The sequence below is a fragment of the Schistocerca gregaria genome, chromosome 2 (genome assembly GCF_023897955.1).
Source record: "Schistocerca gregaria isolate iqSchGreg1 chromosome 2, iqSchGreg1.2, whole genome shotgun sequence".
NCBI classification, from domain to species: Eukaryota; Metazoa; Arthropoda; class Insecta; order Orthoptera; family Acrididae; genus Schistocerca; species Schistocerca gregaria.
Window position 1 is genome coordinate 294,780,915 of NC_064921.1, and position 12,671 is coordinate 294,793,585.

Here is a 12,671-nt window from a genome sequence, read left to right on the forward strand (position 1 = left end):
AACGGAGCGATGAGAACTTCTCTCGATTCCAGCTCTAGCAGCTCGAATGTTTTCTGGGGTACGTACCGTTGGAATGCCACCTGGAGGTTTCTTTATCAAGGCAGATCCTGTTTCTTCAAAATTACGCACTCACGTTGTAATCGCATGGGCAAATGGGACACGTCCATGACGTCCAAGTTGGTATTGCTGTCGAAATGTTCTCTGCGCGGCAGTCGCACTATCACCATTGTTGTAAAACGCTGTCACAGCTACTGGACGTTCCGCACCAGTCCAGTGCTCCATGATTACTAAATTGCAATGCGTTCACATCAATTGTGCAAAGTTTCGAACATCTGCCGCCGCTACAGTGCTGCCAACTGTAACGTTCAAAATTTCCCGTTCCCCTGCTCCACCCTGTATATCGTAATACAAACTTTGAAGAAAAATAAAGATTTAAAATATCCAAAGGGGAATCAGTGACAATGTCCTTTCATCAGCTGCTTCTACTGGGATTTCAAAGCTGCTGTTTCGTTAGCTAGACCTGCTGTGTCGATATTTCTGCTATATTTAGCACCAGACCCAGACGCATTTTTTTTTCTAAGTAAGATACAGACCTTTCATTTACAAGTAAGTCGTTCCTGACAGGCAAAGTTCGATAAACTGGTATGTGAAATCTGTTTCCTATCTCAATCATTATTCTTTCAAATACTCTAGTAAAACAGTTATACTGCACTCCTCAGTTGTCAGAAATCGGCAAAACTAAGAAGCCTTCGTCGAACAGCTGATTTGCCTCAGCACTGTTGCCTTCCAAGCACCTGGTTTGATTTCGACTCCTAGCCACCGCAACCGACGGTAATTTTTGCGTATGATGTTTCTCCCACGTGCCCTTAAATTAATACTGTTTTTTGTTTCTTATTCCGTACAGATCAACCTGCGACTCTGCAGTGTGTCCCTGTGCTCGCCAAATTTTTAGATCCTACAATACCGTAGTGAAGTAGCAGCAAAAACCCCATTATTGAACATGAGCAGGCTGCGTTGGAGGCAGCTGTTCGAACCAACTGAAGTGTTTACACATATAGCATGAGACGTTTGTTCAATAGTACGTATTTCTTTAATATGATACTTGGAGTACAGGGCACTATGATAACACCATGCCACACTGTTGACAGTTTGACACGTATACCACATGACGCCTTTTCTTTACCATGCTAAAAGCGTCTAGAGTCTCAGGGCGATGGCATAGAGAAGTAATATCTCTGGAGTCAGCGTTCAGATGCACAGAACTGATTTTGTGCTGTTAACATGCGTAGATAATCAGCGTGATCTGTGGACGGCGTAGGTTTGCCCGTAAAGCGTTCTATAAATTTTGAATGTCATTATACCGCTAGTACGGACAGATCTTCTTCATAGGTGCTGTAGATCTAACATAGGCGTTTTGCAGACACCATAACAATTTGTGCTTGACGTCTGGATTGATGTGACCTCTTAACTTTGAGAGCAAAATTAACAGGCATCACTTAACGGTACCGTCGCGCAGCATGGATGTACTCTGTCCGTGACGTCAGTTCGCTTAGCCCAGTACCGAACAGTGAAAGTGAGGTCATGAATTTATCTTTGATACAAAAAGTCAGATTACGGTGTCGGAATTGAGAAACTAAGAACGACAACAAGAAGTGACACAACATTTCTAAATAATGACATTTATTTCTAAGGAAACTATATACTTCATTAAAGCTGGCCGATTCTCTTGAAACAATATTTAGTGGAAACTGCTTTGTTAATTCATGTTCTTATACTGAGATGACAAAAGTCCTGGGATAACAATATGCACATATACATATCTGTGTGGTAGTGGGTGGTACACCAGGTGTAAAATGACAGTGTATTGACGGAGCAGTTATTTGTACTCAGATGATTCATGTGGAAAGCCTTCAGATGTTGTTACGGCCAAACGAAGGAAATTAACCTCTGAATGCGGGGTGGTAGTTGGAGCTAGATGCAATCGTTACGCAATTGAATATTCCGAGATCCAAAGTGTTAGTAGAAGGCTGGGAATAACACGTTTAAGAAATTACCACTTATTAAAGGCAGTGCAGTTGCCGAAAGACTTCACATAATGTCAGAGAGTAGCGGCGTTTGAATAGAGTTATCAGTACTAAGCGACAAGCAAGATTGCGTCAAACAACTACAGAAATCAATGTGGGACGTACGACGAATGTATCCGTTATGGCAGTGTTGCGAAATATGGCGTTAATGGGCTATGACTGCAGCCGACCGATGCGAGAGCCTTAGCTAACAGAACGAAATCGCCCCAAAGCCTCTCGTGGGCTCGTGACCGTGTTGGTTGGACCCTAGATGACTGAAAAAAAAAAATAGTTAGACCATGGACACATGTTGTCAACAAGACTCTGAGGAAGCTGGTGGTGGCTCCATAATTGTGTGAGATGTGTTGACATGCAATGGAGCGTGTCCTCTGGTCCAACTGAACCGATTCGTGGGCTTCATGTTCCCTATCAACCACGAACTGTTAATTAATGGCAATGTGCGATGCCACTGTCCTCAGTTGTTCGCGATTGGTTTGAAGGTAATTCTGGAGATTTAGACCGGATAAATTGGCCGCCCAGATCGCCCACCATGAACCCCATCAAACATTTATGGGACACAACTGAGAGGTCAGTTCCTCCACCGGCAACACTTTCACAATATGAACTGCTATAGAGACAGCATGACCCAATATTTCTTCATGGGGTTTCCAACGACTTGTTGAGTCCATGGCACGTCGGTTTTTTGCACTACGCTGAGCAAACAGTGGTCCGAAACGATATTAGGAGGTATTGTCACCTCAGTGTACGAGTATTTAAATACAGTATCAGATCTGTTCGGTTATTTTACACCTAAATACCACTGAATGGAAAGAATAGCCAAATGGTCATGGAGCATTTGCAGTTTGCCCCAAAAATAAAGCATAATAATAAGATTAAGAAGACAGAAAGGTATGAAATCCACTACTATAACTTGAGTTGTTTGGAAAAGGATGATACTGTCAAAACTTTCTTCCCGAGAAACCTCGACGTGCCATGATGTAACGTGACAGTCCGTTGACGGCCTAAGTAAATGTCACCATTTGAAATGCATTGTGAAATATTTTGACTTGGCGTGAATTACATGACGTGACGGCTTATGTGGATTGGCCAAAGGAAACAACGTCATCCCGGGATCAAGTGACAATTTCAGCTTAGTGTTGACAACATTTACAGTAAGTGATGCTCGCTCCCGAGATATTTCTGCTCTAATGACGAAGGGAAGGCATTGTATCGCCAGCAGAAGTTATGTACACATGAGGCCATATATCTCACGCACCTCTCCTGCTTAATTCTTAAATCGTCTTTACTGTTGTTTTTCGGTCATTTTTTGCGTCCATGCTGTGCATGCGCCTTTGGCGTGGGCCTGTCTTGCCTAGGCCTCCCTAGGCTCCTGTGATGCCGTACAGCGATACCAGTCTATCGCAAATATTTGGAATAAGTCTTTCATTTCTTCTCTGCTGTCTAATTGATTTACATGCACTGCACTTTCGTTCGAGGATGTCCGTTTATTGGCGAGGAAGCATTTCCTGGATGTATGTCCTGAAACTGAATAGTGATCCTATAATGAGGAGGTTACTTGTGGAAGAACCTTAAAGTCAAGTGAATCATAACAAGCACTATATGCAGCCAGACTGGTCAACAGTATTACGTATAGACTCGGCCCATTGTGTCTAAGTGTTGGTGCCCAGGTTGTTATGAATTAGTTATTTGTTCTGCTCAGTGACAAGTCACATTATTTACTTGTGTCTTAAAGTAATGTACTGTTAAGCGTTTCGGGCATGTTTTGCTCGTTGTAAGACGATTTTACTGTGTACTTGAAAACAAATGTTAGTGAAATAATCTGACATTAAATATTTTATAGATAGACATTGTAAAATATGAAATAGGTCTATGAGACTGCTTGCAAGTTGGAAATCTGAAATCTGTGGTATCCTATGGGACCAAACTGCCGAGGTCATCGGTCTCTAGACTTACACACTACTTAATCTGACTTGAACTAATCACACTAAGGACAACACACACACCCATGCCCAAGGGAGGACTCGAATTACATATAGTTGGCTAATTGTCATACATTAAATTTTACATTGTATCACTAATTTTCTACGTGTGCGATTAAATCGCCTGATGAGCAAAATATGCTCGAGGCTATTAGCAATATATTAAATGGAGAAGTAAAAAAAGTGGCTGATAATAGATCGAAACAAATATTTCACTGTTATAATTGTCTGCATTACAACGAAATGTTTCATAAACCGTGAATAAAACACATGATAGTCTGAAAGTGACTAGCAATCCATAGAAAAAAATGTGGCAACATAGAAATTATCCCATACAGACGTCATTACCGGACGTTGTGGCCGAGCGGTTCTAGGCGCTTCAGTCCGGAACCGCACTGTTGCTATGGTCACAGGTTCGAATCCTGCCTCTGGGAGGGATGTTTGTGATGTCCTCGGGTTTGTTCACTTTAAGTACAGTAGAACATCGATTATCTGAAGTAATTGGGGGACGTGGGTGTTCGGAAAACTGGTTTGTTCGGATAATCCAACAGTACAAGTTTATTAGCCAAAAAGAAGCACTGTACAGTAAATTTATTCATAAAAACAGGCATGTCTTTTAGAATTACAAAGTAACATACAAAGGCAACTTCAGTAGGAATATATAGTATGTGACACAGATTATAAAACAAAAATATATACATATTACATACGCATTTTGCATGAACAATACACACAGTATACAAAATTAGCGTTTAAAAAAATCCTTTATTTTGGTCTGTCTAAGCAAGCCTACACGCTCACGAGCAGCTAAGTCACGTACTTTTTTCATTACAGAAATCTGAAACTGGTCACTTTCATCTTGGGCTTCAAACCATCGCAAGTCACTATCTAAACAAGTGAACGCCTCAGAAGCTGTTGGTATCCTTTCATCTTCACTTTCTGGAGCACTGATTGATGAGATGCTGGCGGCGTCATCTTTATCAGTGACGACGTTTACAATCTCGCTATCCTGCATGATTTGGTGTCCTGGATCTGCATCATCGATATTCATCCATTCATGAACGTCTTCTTCATCACATTCGTGGCAATCTATTTCTTTTGAGCATACGGAGAATTTCGGACATATAATTCTGTTCGTCATTTGCAATCATACCTTGTGAATTTTCTTCTGTGTCCAAAATTTTACTCCAGGCTTTCTTCAAATTCTCTTCCTTTACACTATTCTATGCTGCGCTGATCATGTAGGACGCGTCTTTCAAGTCAATATTCTTATGATTTCTTAAGAGACTTTCTTCTCTATCCTCTTCTCTTGCTAACAATAACTTACGCAACAATTCTTTCCTGTAATATCGTTTGGAAGTCTCAATAACGCCTTGATCCATGGGCTGTAATAAGGAGGTTACGTTAGGTGGAAGAAATATTACCTTTATGAACTCGTCTCTTCCGTTTAAAATATAACATGATGGATGAGTTGGTGCATTGTCAAGGAGAAGAAATGTTTTCTACCTCTTCCCATTCTTTAGCTGATGAGCTTTTACAGAGGGTAGGTCCAGAAACCACTTCATAAAAGTCGTACTATCCATCCAGGCACTCTTTTTTGAGGTGTACACAACGGGCAAGGCTGACATATTAACGTGCTTGAAACAACGCGATTTTTTTAATTTTACCAATGACGAACATAGGCAGTCGCTGACTTCCAGTAGCATTAGCCCAAGCCAAAGCTGTAATACGGTCCTTGCTTGTTTTAGGACCAGGTGCTGCTAATTCATGACGTGAAACAAGAGTTTTTCTCGGTAAAGCTTTCCAGTTAAGTCCAGTTTCGTCAGCATTGTAAACGTTTTCTAGAGCATAATCTTCTTCCCTTAATACGTCCCTCAGTTTGACTTAGAAAGAATCAGCTGCTGAAGAATCAGCCGACAGTTCTTCTCCCTGTATTGTAAGCTCACGAATGCCGTGTCTTGACTTGAAGCGTTTTAACCAGCCCGTGATTGCTTTAGAGTTCGAAGGCCCTCCAAGTTTTTCGTTGGACTGCATTGCCTTCTCACACACAATGGGACTTGAGATAGGTTCTCCTTCCGATCTCTTTTGTATAAACCACTTGTAAACAGCATCATTTAGATCTGTGTTAGTGGCGAGCTTCATAGTTTTACAGTTTGTTGATCCATCAGTAGAATCAAGCATAGCTATAAAATTTGCTATGCCCGTCTTTTGTTTTTTTTTATATTCGTAATTGTCGACTTTCCCACCTTGAACTCATTGGATAAAGTGGTTGAAGATTCACCTTCTTCTAACCTTTTAATAATCTCGTACTTGTCCCTCATAGAAAGGACAACACGTTTACGTTTAAGCATTTTGCATCGTCAAGTTCACTTCTTCACGCAGCAGCACACAAGTGGTCATAACAGAGAACAGAAGCTGACTGTTTTAGACTTGGCCACTGTTTCTATGCTTCGATACAGTGTATCGATATGTGGAACTGTTTCAGTGTTTCGGAACGGCTGTGGTTCACTGCTTCGAAACAGTGGTGTTTCACTCCGCCCCTGTCTCGGACAACCGGACCAGATTCGATCTCGAGCCAGACACAGAAACTGTATCGTTGTTTCAAAATAAGGCTGATTCAGTCCACCTGTGCTTGGAGGACTAAATGTATCTAAACAGTGATGTTTCATTACGCTCTTTGTCGGACGAGATTCGGGCTTGGCACAGGTACTGAAACACAACGTAACACTTTATGAAACACTTTCAAGAGTGTCGAAATCTTTTTGACAAGCAATAGCATGAAGCTTAAGATATCCGAAAATAAAGCTTCGTTTCTAGCTGACTGTCCTGTTACGAAATGGCGTAACATCTGCTTTATGGACACTAACCAAACAATAAAACAACGCATACTATTCACATTCAAAATAATAAATATGCGAAAATCATTCAGTTAAATTACACTTTTCTATAACATACGCTTCTCTGTTCATGTACAGTAATCACATTAAGAAACGCAAGTAAGCCTACAACATTTTGAATAAAAAAAGGCGTAGAGTGACAGTTATTAGACATATACATAAATTTGATGTAGGTGCTAGGTATAGTTGCAAGCAATTTGTTTGACGTATCACTGACAATGTAATGGTGAACGGGAAGGGCTGGGAAGCATGGTGAATTTATAGTAACGGTTCGAAACACCTTGAAAGACAAAATTTTTGTCTGTTATATTTTGTTATTTATTCGAATTATTTGGCGATATTTGTGAGTCTATAGTTACTGTACGTATTATCCACAATGATTCCCTTTGTGTGCATGGAAATTAGCAGGATGGGTATATTACCCATACTAACGGAATGTGGAAATCCCAGTAGCATATCCGTTGTTTCTGCAGTTTGCTTCCACCTCCAGTTCCGTTCGTGGTGGTTCTTCTGTCTTCAGCTATGGCTGTCCTCAGCCAATTGAAAAGTATGAAAGTCACACGACACGAAAGCAGCGCATTTGCTGCAGCAAATACGAAACTGCCAAGACGCCTAAGTGATAGTTTCATACTTTCTGCGACATGATTAGCGCTGTCGCACTTCATTCGTGTTCATATGGACATAATTATACAGTAGACATTCAAGATGAACATTACATTGTACTGTTTAATTTGTTTCGAAACACTTACGTGTTTCAGTTTGCCCATCTCTAGACTGTTTGCACCGTGAGAAGCTCTTCGTGGGTGCGCGCAACCCTTCAAACTGCGCGGAGCGGCACGCCTCAACTCCAAGCTGGCGCAGCTGTTGCTGTGAACAGCTTTGATACTGCCGCTACTTCTACTGCCAGTACCAAGCCGACTGAAGTGTGCTGATTGTTGAAACACAGCGACTGGCGACTTGGCCGGTCAGCAGCGCCTTTTGAAGGCCCCATTAGAAGCAATGCTCCGCCAGCGGTGGCCCAGTGCGGCGATTGCTGTGGGAAACTTGGTTTGGGAGTGAGGGCGATGATGGACGGTAGGGTGGGAGGGTAACAGGTGCGAGCGAGTACACAGTTCGGTTAAGCGTTCGTTCGGTTGACCGACGTTCGGATAATCGACGCTCTACTGCAGTTCTAAGTCTAGGGGACTGATGACCTCAGATGTTAAGTCCCACAGTGCTCAGAGCCATTTGAACCATATTGAATAGACGTCATTCCATGATTTGCATAAATATTTCTGGGATTCTTTCAGTGTTGTGGTAGTCCTGCCAAGCATTTTGGCAGAGACGATGGATCGGAAGCTGAAGATAACACTGTACACGTATTTATTGTATTATGATGTACAATAATACAAAGTGTACAGTTTTCTATTAGAGTTACGAGAATACGTGTGGTCAAGGTTTTTCTTCCATTATAATTAATTTTTACCAAATTTTCGTTTCAACGTTCGCGAAACATTATTTAAATCGAAAGAATCACTAGCAGGATGTGCATAAAATAGTCAGAATATAATAATAATAATAGAAAATATATCCTATTTCTCTTAGATTTGAGCATGAGTTACTTCTCTTTTGCAATTAAACTTCACTTTCAAAGAACAGTTACTATTTATTGTAATTTACAAAATAAACAGTATTGCAGTAGATATGGGAGAACAACAACTGAAAATATAAGCAGTTCTAATTGTTATGATTACCTTTATACGTGGTCACGATTTAATTTGTTTTTCTTTTTCTTTTTTCCTTAGGGAATCCACAGTCTCAAGATCCTGAATACACGTAAACATGGTCCGTAGCAGGCTCTAATGCGATGTTTATTTAATTGTGCAATTAGCTTATTTCGACTAAGCGACATTGTCAAGCAGATTTGAAAGATTTGTGTTTCATGACACTTTCAAAACATTCTTAATTAAAAGTAAAATGTAGCCATATTCTGTCATTTTACCAAAGGATTCACTCGAAAAGGTGCCCCTGTAGTGTAGATCCTTTCGTAAATTGACAGAATATGGCTACATTTTACTTGCAGTTAAAAGTGATTTGAAAGTTAAATAAAATACAGACTTTACAAGCGTACTTGACAATGATCCTTAGTCGAAATTGGCTAATCGAACGATTAAATAAAAATCCCATTTAACGTGATTAGTATTTCCTATGGGATGGTATTGCTCGTTTCGCAATTTTCTATTTTCCTCAAGTTTTCCTTCCTAGTCTGTTGAGTTTTTTGTATGTTGTCATCATTACTTTTTGTTTATAGTTATATTCCTTGTAGCTCTTCAACTTATACCATACACTCAAAAGTCTTCAGCACTGCTGATTACTTGGTGTATACTATAGTTCATTTCCATTCAGTACTTTACTAAGAACTACCTTTTCGTAAATTAAAATTGTCTTTCAGTTTTTTGCTGCTTGTCAATCGTTTTACAATCAACGTTGTACCAGGAGAGTATTGTCTACATCATTACCTGAACCTTAGATATTTCCATAATCATAGTGCCTTTGTTGTACACAGCGTTTCATTTGCACAGATAGAAACAACGCTCGTACACGAGGAACAGAAAGGTAGTACGGCTAAGGCTTGATAAGTTATGTGGCAATTATTTCTGACAACTAAAAGTCTCTGCGACGTATGTAAATTATTCATATGACTCGATTGTCCTTAAAAACGAACGTGTCACTCTAACAAGCGGTAAACAGAGACACTATCTAGGCAAAACTTGAAATATATTAATGCTAATGATAAGTTCTGTCTCGCATTATAAGCACAATTGTCTCCACCTGACAGCTGGAACAGTAATAACGAAGTATGTAGATACTTCTACGATAATGGCCAAAACTAAGACATACATCACCTAGCTCATTTGGAATTCACACTGATAACGATCACTAGCTTATATTTTATTCAAAACATCAAAAATACAAATAAAAACCGCCAACACAACAAAGTGCGTGCTTCTGAATTCGAATAATTACAGCATAAACATTCGTTTGTCAAGAACTGTGGCAACTTCAAGAGATTAAAATGACTGTCGGACTAAACGATCAAACGCATTTATGAGTTCCCAGATGGGGCAACCGATATTAAACCTTTTCATTCCAGTAGTGGGGAAGCTGGCAGCGACATCATACACGTTTACACCATGTATGGTTACAGAAGAGAGACTGTCTTCAAGTTCGATGTTTCTTTTAGTGTTCTGTATGGAATGTGGCAAGCCTTTGGATTGGCACCTATCAAGCGGGGTTGTCGCCCTGCAGCGATGTGCAAAGATCGACAGATATTTTGCTGCAAGAATATTGTTAATCTATCTGCATTGTGGTTCTTTGTAGTGGCATTAAGTTCGTCTTTGCTCCTTCACGTGACGTTTGTTTATTGGAATACGTCCACAAGTCTTTCAAAAATAATTCTGCCCGTGTACATCTTCATAATAGTACTTGAAGAAATGAAGACGTTATCAGTTTTGGGAATATGTACTGTGTCTAGGTGCCAACACTTACAATATTTCATAAAGGAGATGCAACTAGCTGATACACATATACCGACGAAGAAGGTGAAATATGGAAAAGTTTTGGGATTATTAGTAATAGCTGTTAACATCTCTATGCTGCTCTACTTGGTGACAGTAAGTTTATCCATCTTTGCTAACGCATTTGTGAGTCTCGTAGTCATTTTGGTGATATTGTTTGATGTGACGATCACCCTGCAATTCATCTTGCTCGTCCTGGAAATGTGGGCGAGGTTCTCCAGACTGAATGCTGCCCTCCAGGATGCCCTGTACCCCCACTGTACAGAGCTGTTTGTAGGAGCGTCACCGTCTTACAGGTGCTCACTGCTGCAGCTGCAGAAGACGTACGTGGCGTTGGGACGCGCCGCCGACCACCTGATGAGTCACTTTGGCCTGCCCGTGGCCTTCGACATCGCGTTCTGCATCTGTGGCGCCACCTGCAGTTCCTATGAGGTTCTCGTCAAGTTGCTGTCTGACAGCAAAATGCTGGGACTCTCAATCGAGATACCCGTAAGCGTATCGGAGGTGTGGCTTGCCTTGCACTGGCTCAGGATCCTACTGTTCTCGCTGTCGTGCGCGGCTGCGGAAGACACTGCAGCCTCCACGGGTGTGATCCTCATCAGGGCATCGGTGGTACCACAACGGCGCACGGCTGAGTTTGATGAATTCCTAAGGTTCACGCTTCAAGGACCTCGAACGTCCTTCAGCGCCGCCGGATTTGTCAAGATCGACCGCCGTCTGATAGTTTCTGCTCTCACTGCTGTTATCACGTACCTTATAATCCTAGGACAACTCACCTTCAACTAGTACCAAAAAGCACGTGATTTTCGGGGTATTAAAAGTATAGTTTCTTCTGCCACTAGTTGGAAGAAGACTTTCATACTTAATGTGTGAATATTCCGTTGAGTGAAACGTGTAGCTACTATACAGGGTGTTATAAAAAGGTACGGTCAAACTTTCAGGAAACGTTCCACACACACAAAGAAATAAAATATGTTATGTGGACATGTGTCCAGAAACGCTTACTTTCCATGTTAGAGCTCATTTTATTACTTCTCTTCAAATCACATTAATCATGGAATGGAAACACACAGCAACAGAACGTACCAGCATATGACTTCAAACACTTTGTTACAGGAAATGTTCAAAATATCCTCCGTCGCATAGAATCCCTGATGCGCTGATGCAGCCCTGGAGAATGGGATATTGAATCACAGCCGTCCACAATACCAGCACGAAGAGTCTCTACATTTGGTACCGGGGTTACGTAGACAAGAGTTTTCAAATGCCCCCATAAATGAAAGTCAAGAGGGTTGAGTTCAGGAGAGCGTGGAGGCCATGGAATTGGTCCGCCTCTACGAATCCATCGTTCACCGTATCTATTGTTGAGAAGCGTACGAACACTTCGAGTGAAATGTGCAGGAGCTCCATCGTGCATGAACCACATGTTGTGTCGTACTTGTAAAGGCACATGTTCTAGCAGCACAGGTAGAGTATCCCGTATGAAATCATGATAACGTGCTCCATTGAGCGTAGGTGGGAGAACATGGGGCCCAATCAAGACATCACGAACAATGCCTGCCCAAACGTTCGCAGAAAGTCTGTGTTGATGACGTGATTGCACAACTGCGTGCGATTTCTCATCAGCCCACACATGTTGATTGTGAAAATTTTCAATTTGATCACGTTGGAATGAAGCCTCATCCATAAACAGAACATTTGCACTGAAATGAGGATTGACACATTGCTGTATGAACCATTCGTAGAAGTGTACCCGTGGAGGCCAATCAGCTGCTGATACTGCCTGCACACGCTGTAAATGGTACGGAAACAACTGATTCTCCCGTAGCTCTCTCCATACAGTGACGTGGTCAACGTTACCTTGTACAGCAGCAACTTCTCTGACGCTGACATTAGGGTTATCGTTAACTGCACGAAGAATTGCCTCGTCCATTGCAGGTGTCCTCGTCGTTCTAGGTCTTCCCCAATCGCGAGTCATAGGCTGGAATGTTCCGTGCTCCCTAATACGCCGATCAATTGCTTCGAACGTCTTCCTGTTGGGACACCTTCGTTCTGGAAATATGTCTCGATACAAACGTACCGCGCCACGGCTATTGCCCGGTGCTAATCCATACATCAAATGGGCACCTGCCAACTCCGCATTTGTAAACACTG

The 12,671-nt window shown here is 41.5% G+C and overlaps 1 protein-coding gene across 1 annotated transcript; it reads left to right on the forward strand.

The window, feature by feature from the left end:
- Window positions 1-10,505: 10,505 nt before the first annotated feature.
- On the forward strand, window positions 10,506-11,303 carry LOC126335754 (gustatory receptor 68a-like). Its single transcript, XM_049999211.1, has one exon. It carries the CDS (start codon window positions 10,506-10,508, stop codon window positions 11,301-11,303), a length of 798 nt encoding a protein of 265 aa, XP_049855168.1.
- Window positions 11,304-12,671: the final 1,368 nt, after the last annotated feature.

What these genes read in the sequence shown, in the direction of transcription:
- LOC126335754 (XM_049999211.1), top strand. Translation starts at nt 10,506, where the DNA reads ATGCAACTAGCTGATACACATATACCGACGAAGAAGGTGAAATATGGA.